The sequence below is a fragment of the Myxocyprinus asiaticus genome, chromosome 2 (genome assembly GCF_019703515.2).
Source record: "Myxocyprinus asiaticus isolate MX2 ecotype Aquarium Trade chromosome 2, UBuf_Myxa_2, whole genome shotgun sequence".
Classification (NCBI taxonomy): Eukaryota; Metazoa; Chordata; class Actinopteri; order Cypriniformes; family Catostomidae; genus Myxocyprinus; species Myxocyprinus asiaticus.
Genome location: NC_059345.1, coordinates 39,719,588 through 39,742,184, shown reverse-complemented (window position 1 = coordinate 39,742,184; position 22,597 = coordinate 39,719,588). Strand labels below are relative to the sequence as shown.

The 22,597-nt window shown below is 37.6% G+C and overlaps 1 protein-coding gene across 1 annotated transcript; it reads right to left on the bottom strand.

Moving 5' to 3' along the window:
- Window positions 1-531: 531 nt before the first annotated feature.
- Window positions 532-19,561, bottom strand: LOC127452422 (synaptotagmin-13-like). Its single transcript, XM_051717847.1, has 6 exons — window positions 19,217-19,561; window positions 14,537-14,741; window positions 13,868-14,005; window positions 9,262-9,569; window positions 6,760-6,883; window positions 532-5,376 (listed from the first exon to the last, which is right to left on the bottom strand). The coding sequence occupies exons 1-6, from the start codon at window positions 19,388-19,390 to the stop codon at window positions 5,072-5,074; spliced, it is 1,254 nt and encodes a 417-aa protein (XP_051573807.1). The 5' UTR covers window positions 19,391-19,561; the 3' UTR covers window positions 532-5,071.
- Window positions 19,562-22,597: the final 3,036 nt, after the last annotated feature.

Genomic DNA, 22,597 nt, shown 5'->3' with positions numbered 1-22,597 from the left:
AAGCTCATCAGTGATGAATTGCAGTTTCTGCTGGTGTATCATTAATGAATCCTGTTCCGTTTTAAAGGCTGCCGAGCAGCAGTCAGTGGACTATTTGTGTCCGTTCTGTATATATACACAATAATAATTGTACTACTGTGCCCTGCCGTGCCCACTTATACCACCAAAGAATACATGAATATTATTGATGATTGATCATTATTTTAAGACAAGAATGAGAACAAAGAAAGGGCAAGGTAAACAGATGGCTTTAATATGCTGTGATCAAGTGCTACTGTCACCTGTGTTTACACACTAGATTCATTTTGTTTTCCAGTCTTTCTTTCTCTCTCTGATATATAAATCAGTATGAGTTCATTTGTTGCTGCTTGTGGGAGGGGCTGTCTGACTGGATAGCTGTCACTTCCTGACCTCGCTCAGCTGTGTGTCATACATCAAATCTGACCAATTCTATAAATAGAGATCAGTTATATCACTGACATCATATACCACACATCACATCAAAATATTTAAAGAAAAGAATGTTTATTTCACACCATCACAAGGCTTTTGGTTTCACAAAAAGAAGCATATGTTAAGAATAAAAATAGTTTCTATCAGTATGAAATTAAGACTGTTAAAAGATACATAAATGGGTCAGATTTTTATGATTATAACATAGATCATGCTTCTCTGCAAAATGAACAGGTGCAGAAAGTCAGCACTGAATAGATTATATGATTTTTTTAATAGTCCAGTTAATAATGGTATCTATCTAATGTATTTACCCAGAACACAGGTCATGCAGCATGGAAAATTTACAGTGCTTTATTTTATTGCTACCCAAGGAAACTACTTATAAAAAACATCTTTAAAGCTTGAATTTGCTATCAAAATATTTGAAACATGCCTGATATTTCTTTGATCTGTTAATGAACTAAATTATGAGCAATTAAACGTTGCACAGAATTTAAAACCCTGTATGTAAGTGCATCACCCTGCCTTTTCATCAATGATATCAGAATTAATATAATGCTTGTGTGTGACGAACAATTTATGATCTGACTTGACTTAAGATTATATAGTCACCAGGTCACACCAAACAGAGAACACTAAAACACACACACTACAAATAATGTTACAGCAAATATCTGTGACTGAGCTGAATACCTGCTTATAGCTGCTGTTTAGTAAGTTTTGTTTTTAGTCATTTTTTTGTTCTGTTTTGACTTGCCATTTTCTTCAGTTACCACTGTGTGGGTTATAGCACATTAAATGAGTCTCAAGGCATGTGATGGTATTTGGTAATACGGTATATCACGGTAATTAACATGCACAAATTTGTTATCGGATTTAAGTCGGAAGTGTGGAAGTATTTTGGGTCCCATAAAAATGCAGAGGGATTGATGGTCGAAGATTATTTCCCTTTGTGTAAAACATGTGGCAGCAAAACACGGGAACACCTCCAACATGTTCGCTCATCTGCGGGACAATCATCCTGTGCAATCCAGTGAGATAAAGCTAAGTTGTGACAGTTTTCTTCATTTTTCCATACTGTTTTTGAAAACTGAGAGAGAAAACTCTAAGCTAAGTGACAACTAAAGGCTAATTTATACTTACTGGGCGAACAGGCTTCGCTTAGTTCGCCAACAAATGATGACAAAGTGCAGTGACATTTTTGTTCTGCCAAGGTGTTCGTTTGGTGAGATTTCTCCTGTTTGCGTACATCTGAAATTCTTGACTCAAGAGAACTCGGCTGGTCTAAGAGCATTGATGACTGGTTAAAACTAATCATGGGTGTGGTTTGGATGTGACGTTTTGTTTTTATTTACAGTCGCACGTGCCATCTAAGGAGTTGTTACCTAATTTAATGTCGTTAAAATGGATAACTTTGAAGCCCGTCTCTCAGAGATTGTGTGGAAGTATACTTTTTTTTATTTTTATTTTTTTACATGATTTGCAGCACAAACTCTACAAAGACAGCGTGGCCACGACAAATGAGTATGGAGCGATTGGATTTTTTAAAAGTTTAATAAAACAAAGCAACACAGCGTTAAATGCGGCAGTCCACGGAGAGAAAAACCTGCATTATTGGCTTTACTTGTGGCTGGAACAGTACGTTAAACACCGTGACAGAAAACACGAGGGGTGAAAACAGGGCAAACAAAAGAAAACTAAGGTACACACCCCACGAGTGGAAAACAGGACCAAGTACAACAAAGTAAAAACAGTCCTCTTAAATCTCCAACTTCAGTGAACAGACAGAAACAGTCCACAAGTCCACAAAAGTCCAAAATCAAGACTCACTCAGAATACTCTTCAGCACAGGAAAAGTGAGTGAACTTGAGGTTATTAAATTTGTAGTTAGCGCCTAGCTATCTATTAGGAACTGGGTTGCTATCCAGAAAAACAAAAAACAAAACGTGCATACTATTGATCTAGCCAATTAGTTGTAAAATGTTTTAAATGTTCAGGGTTCTTTTCAAAGTTCTTTGTTATCTGTTCATTTAAAAGACCAGTTTGGCATTGAAAAAAGTCATTCAACTTGTTATTAAGAGAACAACAACAACGTTTGTTTATCTTTTAACCCATGTATGTAATGCAGTTCAATACCGCGATAATACCGTATACCATGATAAAAGCTTCAGCATTTATCGTGATGTGAAAATTTGATACCGTCACATGCCTAGTTTCAATATATATCCAAGAAGCACAATATATTTGATACATACAGTGGCATTTGGATTCAGTGGTCATAGCTGTAGTATTTATCAAGTATTTGTGTTTGATAAATATAACTGTTAAAGAGGATTGTATGACTTCAATTGTTAGGCATATCAAGTACTAACGTGCATTCTAAAATCATTGTAGATTTTTTTGCCTGTTGAAATCCAAATCTAAAATACATTTCTGAAATAAATTAGGGCTGGTTGTATTTGGCTAAAATTTGGCTTGAAAGTGGAGAGACAAAGGAAGCAACTTGTAATTTAGTTTTGAAAGTTCATATGGAATAAACATGTTTAATGAGATTCAACATTTAAAAACTGCATAACTGATTTATTTTTTCTGGTGTTCGGACCTGCAACCTGTTAAGTGGCACAACTCTAGGTTTCAAATCCGAGTATCCTTTCTAGTTGGGTATTTTTGATAGACAGTTTTTACCTAAAGAAACTTAAAGTACAATAATGTTAGAGACAATCACACACAGGGTTGGGGAGTAACGGAATACATGTAACGGGATTATGTATTTAAAATACAAAATATAAGTATTCCACTACAGTTACAATTTAAATCATTGGTAATTAGAATACAGTTACATTCAAAAAGTGTTTTGATTACTGAAGAGATTACTTTGCATTTTATTGTCATTTGTTTCATTTAATATTTAGTCCTTTCAGATGGAAAACATTTATACATGTAAATGATGCGATCCAAAGTACATTTGAACAGAGGTGAAACACTTTCTTATGAAGTGTTACATTCATACGAGCAGACAGAGAAGTAAGTTTGAAGTAAGTTTAGAGCAGAAGAAATAGAAATAAACCTTGTGTAAATTGTCAGCTTTACGCTAAGCTAAAATGCTAATTCTAGTCATTTTACATGCACATGTTACCAGGCACGATCATATTTTTTTATCAAGAAAATTCACATTAGATCATAATTTCTTTTTTTCTAGTAAGACCTTTGATATTAGGGCAAAAATTGTATTCTTGATGATAATTTTTGAATTTTTTTACTGTAAAAATATCTAAAAATCCTTAAAACAAGATCAATTTGATTTATCTTGTTTTAGAAGCAACATTACATAAGATATTTAGGTTTTTCAGAGAATATATTTTTAACGTGTATTTTGTCTTACTGTACTGACAGAGTTTTTATAGTCAAAACAAGTTAAAAAATCTACCAGTGCTGAAGAAGTAATCCAAAGTATTTAGAATACGTTACTGACCTTGAGTAATCTAACGAAATACATTACAAATTATATTTTACAGCATGTATTCTGTAATCTGTAGTGGAATACATTTCAAAAGTAAACCTCCCAACCCTGATCACACATAAGGTAACTTTCTGGGAACAAGTCATCTCTTTGGACTGAACCTGCATCCTTTCATCCTTTTTAAGACCCTGTATATTTATTCAGTCGTGTGCAGGGCTCCATTGTTCCAGTTCCTGTAAACGGTGGTATTAATTGGGACCTATTGCTTTATTTGTCGCTAAACTGATAATGAGACATGCCAAATACAGCTTAATGAATTATGCATGAATGTTCTGCTTTCTTGCCCACATTAAACTGACTTGTCAGATTGGTTAATCGGGTTCTGTGTTTGAAACATTCTGAGACAATGAATTGCACTATACTGCTGGATATTATAATCAGTTATATATCAGTTGAATAAGCCAGATTGTACTATGAAATGGGCCTTTTCTGATACTGTCCAAAATACCTGTGTATCATATATGGGCGTCAACCAGCAGAGATTGTTTTAACCTAAAATTGGTTGCGATTATTCATTGAACAGTTATGAGCGACATTGTTTCTGACAAACCTGTCAGGATACAATGGTTTGACCTTTCCCCAGTCTGATCCACCCAAGCATTACTCCCTAACAGATATGAGCCAATCACAATATCAACGCTGCCTCTCCCAGCCATCAATTACTATGATGCCATATATTGATCGAGAGTACTCTTTAGTCTTATTTTGTATCTAACAGCTGGGTACTGGGAGATGAGGATGGCTCCAACACCGACCAGTTAAAAATAGCATGGAGTATTTTAAACAGGCACTATAAACAACACCATAGGAACCGTAAATGCAGCACTGCTTACATTACAATACTTTAAATTACTGTGTAATAATATTAGAACTGCAGTGACTGCCTCCATTAGCTTTACGGTAACCCCTGTAGAGAAGTTAATTACATATTACAAGGTGATAACAACTGGGTTCACTCATTATATTGGATCTACATTTCTTTATTTGAGTACTACATATTTTTACACAGGGCTAGTGCAACCACATATTTAACCATTCATTGTGTATAGGGGTGCATTGATGTGCCAGTGTGTTTGAGAATATTAAACTGTTTTCTTAGATGTACAGAGGATGCCACATGGCAATTTGCTTGCGTGGATTATCTAGCATCTGTTTCCAGTGTTGCAGGCCCGTGCCGGAGGTGTGGAGCCCCAGCATACTGCGGCCTAGGGGGAGCAGGGTCCCAGGACTGGCCAGATTCAGTACCTCCAACTCTATGCTAGATTTAGCCAGTAGCTCGCTGGGCAGCTCCAACATCATCATCTCGTTCCAGACCGGATTCATCTTGTGCTTCACTCGCCGTGTTTGCTTCTTCTTCAACTTGGCATTTTGATGTTTCAGGGTCAGTTTTACCGATAGATCTATGAGTGAACATGCAGGGCACAGTACTCTGTGATTTCACCTGAAACATTGTCATTATTGTATTCTTAAATATATGTATGTATTTAATGTGATTGCTAAATGCAATACATTTAGCTGCTGAATTGCTGGTCCATTTCCATCTTAGAATTGAATTCATAGTACGTACTGTTGTCATGGTCCTGTCACTCTGTCAGTCTGGGTTTGTTCTGACAGGACCATGGCATCATCGTCCCATGTCTTTCTTGTGTTTCTTTGTCTGTCTTTGTGTGAGTGCACGGTTTCGGTTGTATTCCCTGCCATACGCTCTTCGGTTTATCTTGTTTCATGTCGGGAGCACGGTGTCTGGATCCTGACTTCCTGTCTGGTTCGGTTTCGGCCTGTGTCGGTATCCGGACACTCGTGCTCCATATCTGTCTGTTATTGACGTGGGTGCATCGCGCATATGTCATCTTGGCAGCATGCACTCACATCAATAGTTTGTCTGTCTCTCGCGAACATGGGTGTGCCTCGTGTCACGCTCTTGTTGCGTTGCGTGCCCGGTTCGCGAGCCGTCTTCTCGCACAGGTGTCCTGTCTTGTTTTTGTCACCTGTTGTGTGCATCACATGACGTTTGCACACTCAGATTTTGTTTAATGTGAAAATGTGTGGCATCGCTTTGTTTGGCGCTGCTATGCATTTTCTCGTCTTGTTTGTCAGTTGGCATGGGCGTATATTGCCTTATTGTCTTGCTGATGTGCGCTCATGCCATTCGGGTGTTTTGTTGTCTTGTGAGAGCATGTGGCTTTGTTTTATTTCTGTATGGCCGCGTGCCTCTCTGTCTTACGTCATACCCCGCGTCCTTGTTTGCTTATTATTAATTAATTTGCCTCACCTGTCCCCTGTTAACCCATTTGATTTCTCTCCCTATTTTATTCTCCTTGTGTTTGCTGTCCAGTGCCATTTCGTCTTGTTTCCAGTCTTGTGATCTAATCGGTCCTGTATGTGTTTTTGGTCATTCCTTGTCAGTCCTGTTCCCCTACCTTGTTCCTGTTCGGTCCGGTCGGCCCTGTGCCCCGTTTACCTTCTTCCTCAGCCTGGATTACTCCCTTTGTTGTTTTTCCACTATGGGGTTGTTTATGTTTGTTTTTCCCACTTGTGGGAGTTTTGGTTTGATTTTTGCCTCTTTGTTTGAATTAGAAAATTATTTTATTTTAACTCTGCGTTTGGGTCCTGAGCCTCTCTTATTCCTGACAACTGTATGCTTTCATTTGTGTACATCTGCTTGTTGGATAATACAGATGTTATTGTACATATGTAAATAATAGTTGATTTGGGATTGTTTAAATGTTCACAATGAGTTGAGTGCAGTTATGGTTGTATGTTGTTGGTAAATTGTATAATACCTATGTTGTCTTTTAGTTTGTTGGACTGAAGTCCTCTTGCCTTCATTACCACCACTCCAAGTCTATTGGCCGCTGGTAGATAACTGAGCGACAACAGTAGCTCCCCAGATGATGATGTCACTTCCTGTAGAGAAAGGAGCAGGAACAACAATTCTTAAAAGACAGATATATTTTGGGTCAAAATCTTGGAATAATTATTAGATCAAAGTTTTGGAATAACAGACTTGAAAGCCTTAAATCATTTTGTGTCCGGTTATTGCTTATTTTCTCGCTCTGTTCACATACATAAATATAGATAGAATTTGTACTGTATATTCACACAGTTCTCTTTTTGCGGGGTTAATTAACTTGGCTTATGACTGTACAGTGAATAATTGCATGCAAATGTGACAAGCTCCTCTCTCAGGTCAAAAGTTGCTGATAATAAATTGCCAATTTGTCAGCACAACACTGAGGTTAAACACTCTGAATGATGGTATTTGATTACCATCATGACCTTTTTGATTACAAATCTGCCACTGCCTTCAGTCAGCCCCACTTAATCATCTGCCTAAAATGAACATTACATTTTCTTTCACAAAGTAAATGTAATCTGGTGCTTTTGAATCAGCTCTAACTAGATAGGATTTATCAAACCCATTCTTGTCAGATTGGGACATATTAGCAAATAAATAGGCATACTGATAAAGTCTCTTTATTATTTTAAATGCTATTCATTGCACATATACTATACATGAGTGTATGTGTATCAGAAACTCCCCCAGTTTACTCCCCACTAAGTTGTAATTAGAAGTATATAATAAAGGAGACCAAGGTCTTACATTCATAAACAAAAGGCCTATCCTGGATAATAAAACATGAATCATGTGCTAAATACAAGCTCTTTGTGTAGGTCATAACCCTCCCCTATTCTCTGTGAATATTGAAAAAGAGTGTGTGAACATCTTGCTGTTATGAACAAATAAATATTTTAGAGTGGTGTTTTTATACAACCCAGTACAACCTTCGTCATCCTCATAATCACAGGCCATCACATACATGCACACAAAACACACACACACACACACACACACACACAAACAAACAAACAAACAAAAAACCCTCATCCAGCCCCTTACAGGCCGCTTGTTTAATTGAGCCCCTTTTATTTCTCTTTCTCTCTCCCCCCTCTCTTCCTTTTTCTCACTGCAGTCCAATGGTACTTAGTAATTCCTGGCAGGTTTGTGTGTGAATGTGAGTGTGTTGGATGGAACCAGATCTCCGCCGGGAGGTGTGATGACGAAGATAAAGATCTCCTGCTCTGGAGGTCTATGACATCATCAGCAGATCAGACAGTAGTGGGCGTGGAGTGCATGCTTACCTTGTGTGTGTATGTGTATGCCAACATGTATGGGCTGGTACCCAAGAGACTGAATTGAAGCATGTATCTTAAAATAAACTCCTAGATTCTCTTCTCTTGCCACATTTTGTGAGTAATAAATTGTATGTTTTGTGGATGTACAGTAAATCGTGAATTATTTCTGAACTCCTGCCAATATATGCACTGAAAATCCACCATGTGACATATAAACACACATTCAGCATCCCATCTCACACAAAATAGCCTAATTTTCAGGTAATATTTGTTTTGCATAAATCTCATCAAACGTGTCCAGATCTCAAAACCCTCAAAGATGGTATAAAGTGAATAGGTTAAGATGGTACTTTATTATTACCCTGTGGAATATTAAGGAAATACTGTAGCTGTTTAGTGTGTGTGTGTGTGTGTGTGTGTGTGTGAGTGGGTTTGGGTGATTTACGAGGACTTTTATTAGGATACAAACTGGTAATTACAAGGTTATTATGCTATAAATGTGGTTTATGAGGATATTTCTAGTGTCCCCATAATTCAAATCACTTAAAACATACTAAACAATGTTTTTTTTGAAAAAGTGAAACTGCAGAACATTTTTTGTGATGGTTAGGTTTAGGGGTAGGGTTAGGGTTAGGGCATAGAATCTATAGTTCATACAGTCTAAAAATCATTATGTCTATGGAGAGCCCTCATAATGATAGCCGCACCAACATGTGTGTGTGTGTGTGTGTGTGTTTGTGTGTGTGTATGTGTGTGTGCACATGCCCATCAATGACATTCTGACACTAATCTCCAGCACGATTCACACTAGCTGACTTTTCCATTTCTCAGTAGACCCTGAGACTACTTACATTGTCAGACACACACACACATGCATATGGTCTCAGTCAGACTGGGTACACACACTTTAAAGAAATATTGATGAATCAGAAACATAAGGAACTGACACTTTCATAGAGCCGTCATGCTCAACCAATAAATATAAATCAGTTCACTATATGCATTTCCCCTGAACTTGATAATTTTTACCTGCCCATACAGCTATTATTTCTTTTGCAACATTTAATGTTATTTCTATTTAACTTTTCTTGGCTTTATGTCTCATCTGATTTTTTTGAATGCTACATGTACAGAATATTGTTCCTCACCTGTTTGGGTGGCTGTAAATCAACACAGCAGTCAGCATCCAACATCATGCTTACATCAGCCAACTTAAAGTGCATGATACCCAGAGTAGAATTCTGGAAGAATCGATCACAGCAGTGAAGAGAGAGCACCACCTCTCCATCCAGGCAATCAGTGCCCTCCACGGGCAGGGCAAACACCAGCTCCTCTCCCCACTCCACTCGTGCTGCCAGCTTGTGCACTGCAGTCTGGGCGTGCTTCTGCTCATCAGAGACACTCAGACACCCTGAGATAAAGCCCTCACATCCTGCATCCACTGATATATTCTCCGCTGCAGAAAAAGAAAAGAGAGAAGACTTGAACGATGATGGTTTATATTATAATGTGTAGCAGGATGACAAATTGGGCTTTACGAAACTCCTCCGAGCCACAGAGGCATCAAGTGTCACTTGTTCCCTTTTTTATTACTCCTCATTTCTCATTCCTTTATAAATCTCAGCCAGCACGACTGATTTTCTTGCTCTCTTTACTCTTTGGATGAGTAGAATATAGGTTTTGAGTTTAAAGCAGATTTATTCTCATTACAGATAATGATGCGTATCAGTCACGGCTGCAACCACTGACATGGTAATTCTCTGATTAAGAGGGTTTAAGCTGCATGAAAGAGCCCTTTATTGAAGAAAACATTGGTTTAATTACAAAGAGTTTTGAATATCAAAACCACTCTCTGTTCTAGTCTCAAGCAAAACCACTGTATAGTGGCACTACTGCTGTTTATGTGTATAACAGCACACATGACTGAGCCATGAGAAGATAAAGAGAAGCGCTCAGCTTAAATCTGGTGATATATTGAAAAATGCTTTTTATGGAGCTTTAATGGAGTTGAGAATAGAACTAATGTGTCATCTAAGTTTGTGTTTGTTACATCTTATCCACACTGCAACAACTTTTTTCTCTACCAATAACAGAGACTTTCGAAAACGCTCTTTTGTACTGCATGCAGTAGGGTAGATCGACTACAGTTTACATCTTTTTTTCTATACAGCACAAATACTGACCATAATTAACATGCCATTTTTCAGATGAAATACCTTTATCTGTCTACAAACGAAATAAATGTCAAAAAGCTGCGTACAAAGTTTTTATTTTCCACAATTAGTGTGTGAAGACAAGGAGCACATTTGTTACAACTGTCCCCATACCGGGTATGTTGTAACACTACTCCAAGACAGTCATTTGTAATGTGCTAAATAAGTCACAATGCCTTACTTAACCCTCCTATTGCGTTCGGGTCATTTTTGACACGATAGAGGTAGATAATAATTTCTAAATACCACATAGTTTTTAGTGCAGGAATTAAACTTTGTGACTTTGTGAAGACTATCAAAATACACATGATTTTTTACATTTGTTGTATACATTTTAAGAGATACAACCATTTAAAAATAAATTGTTACATCTTTTGCGTTTGCGGGTCAATTTTTTTTTTTAATTTCTTTTTACATCTATGAATTAGATGACATTTAGCCTCTTTCTCACACTCCCTCATGCTCTTTTTTTTTTTTTTCTCTCACTGGGACTGCATGTTGTTTACAAACACACACATACACATACACATACACATACACATACAGTCACACACATACACACACACATTCCTGTACTAAACAGACACAACAGATGTAACAAACATTACAAATAAACTAAATCAAAGGTACCACTGCCTAAAGTAGTTTTGGTGAGAGCAAAAGTTCATGCACACATTAGTGTAACTTGAAACAGGAAATTGTCCAGCTGACAGCATACTCACGCATCAACATTCAGCAGTTCATGCAAGTAAACAGAATCAATGTAGCTTAAAAACAAAGTAAAGAAGTATTAATGTTGTATACTAGAGTTGTACAGTTGTTTTGATGATATTTAGTTGAAAAAGAATATGTTGGTTTCATATCTTTTGACCACCAAGTTGTATTGAGCAGTTATGAGTAACAGGCAATTCATTCAAATTACCAGTGATTCTTGCATTGGATATTAATATAAATTGAATATTATGTTATATTTTGATAAAATTTCACAAACATGTTGATAAAAAAAAAAAAAAATCTTCACATGTATCACATTGGTTTTGCTGTAGTTAATATATATTTTGACTTTTTTTTTTTAAAAAGTGCATATTAAATAATAGCTTTTATATTTGTCAGTTAACATGCCAAAAATATCAGTCTTTTTACATGTATGAACTTATTAATGACTTTCAATATAGTTTTAAAAGAAAACCAAAAGTTTTGACCCGCAAATGTTGTATGCAGATTCTATGTGACTGTGGCCCACGGTCACATATTTGTTTGAAGTTTACACAGTCTAGTGCTGACATAAAGACTGGTGAGACATCTCAGGACACTTATTTCATGACATATGTGATATCTTTCAGGGTGAAGGAACATTTTATTGCATACCAGCAAGATCCATCCATCCATCTATCTATCTATCCATACTGCACATATACACTGGCAGCCAAATGTTTGGAATAATGTACAGATTTTGCTCTTATGGAAAGAAATTGGTACTTTTATTCACCAAAGTGGCATTCAACTGATCACAATGTATAGTCAGGACATTAATAACGTGAAAAATTACTATTACAATTTGAATTTGTTTTTTTCAGAACTTCTTAAACTACTTCAAAGAGTTCTCATCAAAACATCCTCCACGTGCAGCAATGACAGCTTTGCAGATCCTTGAAATTCCGGCTGTCAGTTTGTCCAGATACTCCGGTGACATTTCACACCACGCTTCCTGTAGCACTTGCCATAGATGTGGCTGTCTTGTTGGGCACTTCTCACGCACCTTACAGTCTAGCTGATCCCACAAAAGCTCAATGGGGTTAAGATCCATAACACTCTTTTCCAATTATCTGTTGTCCAATGTCTGTGTTTCTTTGCCCACTCTAACCTTTTCTTTTTGATTTTCTGTTTCAAAAGTGGCTTTTTCTTTGCAATTCTTCCCATAAGGCCTGCACCCCTGAGTCTTCTCTTTACTGTTGTACATGAAACTGGTGTTGAGCGGGTAGAATTCAATGAAGCTGTCAGCTGAGGACATGTGAGGTGTCTATTTCTCAAACTAGAGACTCTGATGTACTTATCCTCTTGTTTAGTTGTACATCTGGCCTTCCACATCTCTTTCTGTCCTTGTTAGAGCCAGTTGTCCTTTGTCTTTGTAGACTGTAGTGTACACCTTTGTATGAAATCTTCAGTTTTTTTTGGGCAATTACAAGCATTGCATAGCCTTCATTCCTCAAAACAATGACTGATGAGTTTCTAGAGAAAGCTGTTTCTTTTTTGCCATTTTTGACCTAATATTGGCCTTAAGACATGCCAGTCTATTGCATACTGTGGCAACTCAAAAACAAACACAAAGACAATGTTAAACTTAATTTAACAAACCAAATAGCTTTCAGCTGTGTTTGATATAATGGCAAGTGATTTTCTAGTACCGAATTTGCAATTTAGCATGATTACTCAAGGATAAGGTGTTGGAGTGATGGCTGCTGGAAATGGGGCCTGTCTAGATTTGATCAAAAATGACTTTTTTCAAATAGTGATGGTGCTGTATTTTACATCAGTAATGTCCTGACTATACTTTGTGATCATTTGAATGCCACTTTGGTGAATTAAAGTATCAAATTCCTTCTGTACATTATTCCAAACTTTTGGCCGACAGTGTATACAGTAAATACATACATACCTATGCATAATATATATCTGTCTGGCTATTTTTCTAATTCATTCATTCATTTATTTGTCTTAATTACTTTTCTAAGCTTTCTGACTGAATAAATGCTAATGAAACTCTAGACGTAGCTTTGGCAACCATATTTTTTATGCAGCGGGCACATTTGTAACACCCCTTGCATGTTTGTCTGAATTTCTTAGTGACCTTGCATCCTAGCAAGTTCCAAATATGTAATTTAAAGTAATCAAATCAATAATTACAACAAGGAAAGATTCCTTTCATGGTCACTCGGGAATAATGATTTATTCACAATGAAAGAGGAGCAAGAGTACCCCCCAAATCAGATGTTCTTTACTAATTTCTTATCAATGTGGACTATATGTTCTTCAAATTTCCCAAACAGAGAGAGGATACTAATATAAATGTGCAACTGATAATGACAGATCAAACTTCCATTAGAAGAAAATATTCACAGTGTTATAACTGTACACCATTACAACTGTATTCGGTCAACCTTTCTTTGGAAATGATGACGTTAGGAAACTGAAAAACGAGTTTTCAACTGAAAACATATTATTAGTGTGGACGTGGCCTTAGTCTGTGTTTGTGTGTGTTACGTGAGTCACTTAGATAACCTTTCTGCTGCTGATAAGATTGTAAAATTTGTAAAAAGCTGCTCTTTGAAAATGTGTGAGGGTTGTGTTGCCAATTAGTCTTCTGACACCAACATAACTTCTACATTACAACATTTCCACAACAATCCAGGATGTTTCTTGTATGCATCCTATAAAACACATGTTGGCAAATGATCAATTTTCACCCACTGACTGTGTTACTATTCAGATTCACCTGTGATCTTTCTAGAAACAGAACAAAACAAGACAGCATGTGTGTTACCCTCTATAATGCAGATGTGTAGCTCTCCACTCTCTTTGTGCATACTGATGGAGAAGTGCAGTTTGGGATATAGGATGGAGCTTCTTTTCATCATTGCATTGGATTGCTCAGAAGTGCAGGGTGTCTCATCTGCAGTAGCTGATGTAAAGGAAAAGAGCATGAGAGTAGGTTCGATTTTCAATACATGAAGAGTATTTTCTGGAGCCAGCATTCTCATTAAAATCCTTTGTATTATTGAAACCAGAAAAGCATGACAGTTATTCATGAATGGATTATACGTTGATGTTGAATTCTTTCAAGAACAGAAACCTCTCTTTCTCTCTTTCTTTTTCTGTGTTTGCTGGTGGGTGAGTAAATGTCAGTTTATTCACAGGCCTTGATCATTACTTCGAATGTTCTAAGGTAAATGATGTTGGAATTTTTAACAGGAATTATGACTAATTGTTCATACTTTTATGTATTTTTAGGGAATAATTAAATTCAGCTCCATAAATAAATACCACTCTTAGTTTTATTGAAATAGATTCTAGCTCTCAGATTGACTGAATTAAGATGATCTCTTCCCACTGGCCGAAGTGGACTGGAATGAACAGGAAAACTGTCCACACCTTCCAGCCTCCCCCATTGTGTTTCTAATGGCCCAGTAGATATTAGCCGTCATTTCCTTACCTTGCCACGGGAGGGAGAAGACATCCTCACATCCTGTTGCCTGGTTACAGGTGTCGAGCTTGGCTGCAGATGTGTCGTTGGCAGGTCCATGATCTTTGTAGTTTATTACCTTTTGAGAAGTGACTGAAGATTTGGGTCGGTAGATTTTAGGGAACTTCAAAGATGCTTGAGGCTGGATGGGTTCTGTCAATTTCTGCACACTAAACTAAAACATGTGCATAAGGGGAAGAGTAAAAAAATAAAAATTATGTATTCTTTGTAAACATCAAACAACCTACTCAATCAAAGGTCGATTTACAACTCCCTAAATTGTAAATCAAATCCTAAATAACATCAAACACACACATCTGAAATAACAATGGAATCGTTCAGTACTTAAGGAAGGATGGCAGAGAAGCTCGGGGAATCTGCAAATCGGATCTCCCATGCTTCATCGTTTGCATGCAGTTTTTTCTCTACCAGGTATTTCTTATTATTGATAAATGTTTGAAGGAATCTGTAAATCAGATCTCCCATACTTCGTCGTTTGCATGTAGTTTTTTCACTACCAGGTAATTGCAATTTGTATTTCTTATGTTTGGTAAATGTTTGAATGGAATACAACTTTAAATATATTATTATGTTTGGTTCACTGATAGCTTTGAGTTTGATTTATTATTTTAATTGGATTGTTTGAATGTATTACTATTACCTGGTAAATAAATTGTTATTATGATTCATTCTGAAGGACTGTTTTCTAGTATATTTCTTGTTAACTACAAATCTCTGGTCAGAGTTGGCTTAATCAAGCTACTTCAGAAGTAACCCATTAGTTAAGTATGTAAGAGGTTAAACTGTGAACCGAGAATCTATAATAGAACTTAGCCAAGTAGAATTAAATGGAAATACTAAATGTAGGACTGAGAACCTGTAAAACAGGACTTAATTGACTGGGGTTAAACGGTAAACCGAGAATCTATTATAGAACTTAGCCAAATAAGACTAAACGGATAAAGCCGCGAACCTATAAGGACTTAGTCTAAAACTTACTAATATCTGAAACTGATGAATTTGTAGTTAAAGGACCTGTGTCTGACCAGCACAGGAGCCAAATAACATTGAAGTAACAAATGCAGTCTAGAAGAGAGAATTACTAAAATTCAGAGCATAGATACATCAACGAGGTTTTTCATAATTGGAGTCAGATGAAATAAAGAAAAGAATTAATGATAAGATTAATAAAAAACATGAAACTCAAATCAAATAATCAAAGTATTATTTAATGTCGCACACGATAAGACAGAACACGCAAGAGACCTTCAGCCACGCCATTGGATACCGTCCTTGGGCCAGAATTCCCCCTTACAACACATACATAATATACATGCATTTTTTTCCTCAAAGTGGCACTGCTGTTTCAGTGATTTACTTGATTTACATTTGACATTGCTATTTGATGAAGAAACAACATGGAAGTAAACTACAGCAAGTGTAACACATGAACAGTGTGATGTGACTATTGTCAGTTGGGTGTACAACTGAAATTAGTTGTGCATCTATTTAGACACAAAAAGTGCCTAAGAAAATTCTTATGAGTAACTTATGGGTAGTTTATGTGTATCTTATGTGTAGATTATGTGTTATGTGTAGCTTAATATGTGTTTGACAGCCAGTTGCGTCTCATGAAATTTCAGTATGAAAGTAATGAATCCTGTCCTAAATTTGTCCTGATTTGATGCATTATCTCTTTGATATATGAAAAATAAAACATCAAAATATATAAAAATATATATTATTTTATTATTTTCTATTTGTCTTGAAAATATTTTAAAAATGTGACACTATCTGGGTCTTTTGTAGTTCCATTTGTATAGATATACATGCTGGGTCTCTAAAGACCCGAATATGTAAGAGTATTTGGTGAAATTCCCATACATTTAAGGGTTAATAAATCAAACATCTCAGTATGAATGAATAAATCACACTTCATTAATTAAGCGCCAGTCATTCTCAGAGCCAGAGGAACTGAAAAATAGCTTTAAAAAAAAAAAGAAAATCCACCGAGGGAAAACTGGCCAGTCAATATTAGCAGATTTGTCGCATTATTCATACGTAGAATTAATTTTTACATATTAGATCCTCTTAATATTCAAACATTTTCTGCACTTTGCATGATTTTATTCACCCTATAATGTCATATTCTTGAGACAGCTGCATTTTACTCAATGGCACATGCTTGCTAAGCACCTGTTTCATTGGGGTTTGATGTGTAGAGTCTGACATAAAAAGCATGAATGATAAAAATCAGTACAAGAGCACTCCATTTCCCCCAGGTGGGCAGTTATCATGATGATGCCTACCAAGTGCACAAAGAAAGAATTGAGATGGAATATTCTTATATTCTTTCCAGCTTCCCCCGCCTTCATCTTCATGAATAATTTATACTGGTGCAATGAGACAACAGTGCTTGCCTACTTTACATACCAGACATGAGACTGGCATTGACACTAAATATAATTGTTAACATACAGTTCTCTAGAATTCAGCACAAACATAGCATTCAGCTCTATCTCCATCTGTCAGCAGTATAGGTTTATTGTGAATGTTTTGTGGACTACAGGAGAAACAGAGAATGGATAAAGGAGAGAGAAAGACTGGACAGGGTTGACCGATGTTAGATATAGTGTGAAGATCAGACCTAATTGGAAAATGAAGACATATTTTAATGTCTCTTGTTGATGTTCCTAAATCTCTCTTCCTTCAGAACAAACATATCCTGGCCTATATTCACAACTGCATATAAATATTCACAAATTATAAGAGAGAGTGTGTGTGTGTTCATGTATATATGGTTTACAAGGTCATTTTTATAGGTTACACACTGGTAATTACGAAGGTATTATGCTATAAATGTGGTTTATGAGGACACCTCAAGTGTCCTCGTATTTCAAAAGGCTTAAAAAACATACTAAATTATGTTTTTTGGTTTTTTTTGTGTGTGAGGAAAATGTAAAAATGCCAGAAGGTTTCGATGATGGTGTGTGTGTGTGTGTGTGCGTGTGTGCAGATATGTGAGTTGTGATTCAGGACCGGTTCAGGGAAAGCATGGCAGATGCACAAAGAGGTGGCACAAAACCAGTATGTAGGCTATGCGTGTACACGAGCGTGTCTGATTGTGCATGTGTATGTTGAGCGTGTCTATCTGTGTATATGTATGAATGTCAGTACAAATCATTCTTAATCTAATTATCTCTTTGTGTATGTGGGGGCGTGGTTGAGTGCCAATTTGTGAATGGAGAGCAAGACCGGGAGATGAGAGCGGTAAGGAGTTACACCTCTGAGCAATGTGACTAACAGCTGTTCTGTGTTGCAATGAGAGGTGACAGAAAGATAAAGGGGAGCTGAGAGCCACAGAGGAGGAGAGGAGTAACACACACTTGCTTTGTATGTGTGTGCTTTGTGTGTGTGTATTATGTTTCTGGTGACACTGAAAAGTGACTTGTTCAATAAAGACGAGAGAAGGTGGAAATTCGTATAGCTTCCCCTTCCTCATTTCAGAGAGAATCAAAGAACTAGTTACACTCTTATAAAAGCACTCTGGAGAAGATTCTAATAATAACGCACTTGTGTCTCAACATCCCTTGTGTGGTTGTATTTGGCATGAACTGCCTGTTACTGGATACTGAACCGGGAAATGTTTTTTGATACTATGAGAGTTCTATAAAAGAGCAATACTGATCTGAGAGCTGTGATTTCCTTCTTTCTCTTCTAATATGCAGGTTTGATAACAATATTTCTTTCAGAGGGACAGAAATGATACCTGAAGAGGAATGGTCTTCCCAACATGAAACAGGGATGCTAACTTTCTTATTCTGCCATAGAGCAAAATGAAGATTCATAACTGTGATAGAATAAGAAAATATACCAATAGACTATTTTTGAAATGTACTTTTTTTGTAATAGCCCTTTCAGATTGTCCATCGCTTTTCCCGGTTGTCCATCTCTCTCTCTCCATATTAAGATCGTAACAACCTTATATTATAATTATTTATAAACAATTGGTTGTAAAATGTCAATGAAAATGGCTTAAATGGGACAGTATCAGAAATAAGAAGTCACTGAACAGCATCCTCTGCTAATGCATTTCAAAATTATCAGAGCCCCTTTTTCTTTCTGACCCTAATTACGTGAAGCACCAGTAATAAAACTGCAGAAGAGTGAGATAAGGTCCCATATATGCAGCCATCAAAATATTTTTTTGCCGTGTATTTACCATATAAACATATTGTACAGAGATAAGTACACAATTTCACAATTGTTAGTGACAAAAATGTTCCCTCCCTAGAGGCATGTGGACTCATTCTTTGACATATCTATCCAGCAAAGACTTTTCAGACACATCCTAAAAATTCTCAGTCTTTCATACCAGTTTTACTATAGTATCACTGATTCTGCCTCAGTGAGCTAACCTGCATTATGTAAGCACTACTTCCATCCTTTCACTCAGGTGAGTCAGAGCACATTTCAGTGTGTGCTTGGTTCCTACTGTGTATTTTGTTTCCTTTTACAGTATGTGTTGTGTACAGCTCTTGCTTGTCCAAGCAGATTTGTCTGTATCTGTCCTTAAATGTCAAATCTGGTTGCTGGTCTTGGCTCTTTCGTTCCAGAGTCCATGTCTGTGTGTGTGAGTTTGACTCTTACCTGTGTGAGAGAGTGCAGAATGCTAGGTTTGGCTTTCTCTGGGTCTGTATCTTCTCCTCTCTCAAGTTTCCCCTTCTTAAATATCTTGCAAAGCAGGGAGAGACCGCACAGTGTCAGCACTCCAGACACGGTACCTAGAGTTGCCCCCAAAAGCGCTGTCACAGACACGAGCATCCCCAGCCAGGAACAGACGCCCAAACACACAGACTGAAGTGCAGAGGAGATGACGGGAGAAAAGAGAAGGAACAATCCACTCTTCACTGATGTGCTTCCATGTTCAGAGAGGAGGAGGAGAGAGGAGATAAGAGATAAAGAGAGCTAGTGGTGAGAGGAAGAGTGGCACATGTGCTTGAGCATGTGTGTGTGATATACTGTCTGAAGCCAACTCAGCCTGGCAAACAGGGCAAAAGGGAGAGAGAGAGAGACAAAGACAGAGGGGAGATAATGAAAGGGGAGGGGTTAAGTCTGTCATTGCATGCCCCCCCCCAGCCAAAGTGGCTGTACGTCAGCCTTTACGTCAGAGATGAGTGAACTCACCTTCACACACTGGCAGAACATCTAAGTACAGTGCATTCAGAAAGTATTCAGACACCTTCATTTTTTCACATTTTATTATGTGCAGACTTATGCTAAAATGCTTTAAATTATTTTATTTTCACATCAATCTACACTCCATACCCCATAATGACAAAGCAAAAAACTGATTTTTGATAACTTTGGAAATTAAATAAAAAGAAAAAAAAATGAAATATCACATTGACATAAGTATTCAGACCCTTCACTCAGTACTTAGTTAAAGCACTTTTGGCAGCGATTACAGCCTCAAGTATTTTTGGGTATGATGCGACAAGCTTTGCACGACTGGATTTGGGGATTTTCTGCCATTCTTCAGCTCAGCTCTCTCAGGTTGGATGGGGACTGTCGGTGGACAGCCATTTTCAGGTCTCTCCAGAGATGTTCGATTGGGTTCAAGTTCGGGCTCTGGCTGGGCCACTCAAGGACATTCACAGAGTTGTCCCTAAGCCACTCTTGCGTTATCTTGGCTGTATGCTTAGGGTCATTGTCCTGTTGGAAGGTGAACCTTTGGCCCAGTCTGAGGTTCTGAGCACTCTGGACCAGGTTTTCATAAAGGATATATCTGTATTTTGCTGCCTTCAGCTTCCCTTAACCCTGACCAGTCCCACAGTCCCTGCCGCTGAAATACACCCCCACAGCATGAAGCAACCACCACTTTGCTTCTCCGTTGGGATGGTATTGCACAGGTGATGAGTGGTGCCTGGTTTCCTCCAGACATGATGCTTGGAATTGAGGCCAAATAGTTTAATCTTCATTTCATCAGACCAGAGAATCTTGATTCTCACAGTCTGAGAGTCCTTTAGGTGCTTTTTTTATGTGTCTTGCACTGAGGAGAGGCTTCCATCTGGCCACTCTGCCATAAAGCCCAGATCAGTGGAGTGTTGCAGTGATGGTTGTCCTTCTGCAAGATTCTCCCATCTCCACACATGATCTCTGGAGCTCAACCAGATTGGGAATTGGGTTCTTGATCGCCTTTCTTATCAAGGGCCTTCTCCTCCAATTGCTCAGTTTGGCTGGGCGGCCAGCTCTAGGAAGAGTCTTGGTTGTTCCAAACTTCTTCCATTTTAAGAATTACGGAGGCCACTGTGCTCTTGGGAACCTTCAATGCAGCCAAACTTTTTTTGTAGCCTTCCCCGGATCTGTGCCTCGTCACAATCCTGTCTCTGAGCTCTGCAGGCAGTTCCTTTGACCTCATGGCTTGGTTTTTGCTCTGATATGCATTTTTAGTTGTGAGACCTTCTATAGACAGGTTTGTGCCTTTCCAAATCATGTCCAGTCAGTTGAATTTGTCACAGGTGGACTCCAATCAAAGTGCAGAAACATCTCAGAGATAATTCAGAGAGGGGCCTGGGTAGCTCAGCGAGTAAAGACGCTGACTACCACCCCTGGAGTTGTGAGTTGGAATGACTCCAGTGACTCCAACCAGGTCTCCTAAGCAACCAAACTGGCCCGGTTGCTAGGGAGGGTAGAGTCACATGGGGTAACCTCCTCATGGTCGCTATAACGTGGTTCGCTCTCGGTGGGGCACGTGGTGAGTTGTGCGTGGATGCCGGTCTCAGACGCGGAGGCAACTGAGATTCGTCCTCCACCATCCAGATTGAGGCGAGTCACTACGCCACCACGAGGACTTAGAGTGCATTGGGAATTGGGCATTCCAAATTGGGGAGAAAATGGGGAGAAAATCAACACACACACACACAAACATTCAGAGAAATGGGATACACCTGAGCTAAATTTCAAGTGTCTTTCTGCATAACAAATTTGCAAAGTTATCAAAAATCTGGCTTTTGCTATTTCATAATAGGGTATGGAGTGTAGATTGATATGAAAATAATAATAATAATAATAATTTAAAGCATTTTAGCATAAGGCTGCAACATAACAAAATGAGAAAAGATTTAAGGGGTCTGAATTCTTTCTGAATGCACTGTACATACAGTACACTATTAAGATAATTTTAATAATCACTAAAAAGAAAATCACACGAAAGAAGAATAAAGGTAGGGTTGGGTTGGGTTAAGGTAAATATGATAATTATAACTATTCTAAATAGTTAACATTTATTTTTTTGCATATTACATAAACATTATAGCTATGGGTTGATGTCAGCAAAGCAGCTGAGCATAGTTTTGGATCATGTTCTTCACTCTCTTGTGTGCAAGTAGCGCATATTTTGAAAAATTTAGAGAAAAGCATTTAAATCTCACTTTAAATAGATTGTTTTTTTTTTGTTTTTTTTACACTTCTACACATATTGTGACTGATGCAGGACCCTCCTCATATTAACAAGCATTAACCTACCTACAGCGGAAAAGCAACACAGACTGGATTATATCAATGTACAACATGTACAAACTATTAAAGTGATAGTTCACCCAAAAATGATGCCATCCCAGATATTGTATGTATGATCTGTAGGTCTGTAGGTCCAGACAATGCAAGTGAATGGTTACCAAATCTTTGCTCCAAAAAACACATAAAGCAGCATAAAAGTAATCCATAAGACTCTAGTGGTTACATCCATGTCTTCTGAAGCTATCTAATCGGGTTTGGGTGAGAACAGACCAAAATGTAACAAAATTTTCACTCTAAATCTTGACATCATCTAGCACTCTGCACATGCATCAAGCACTAGGAGGTGCAATCGAGCTTGAAATCATGATTGTGCCTATAGACTGTAATGGCAAGATGTACAGTGAAAAAATAGTTTTTGGAGTTTAAAAATTTGGTCACCATTCACTTGCATTGTATGGACCTACAGAGCTGAGAAATGCTTCTAAAAATCTTTGTTTGTGTTCAGCAGAA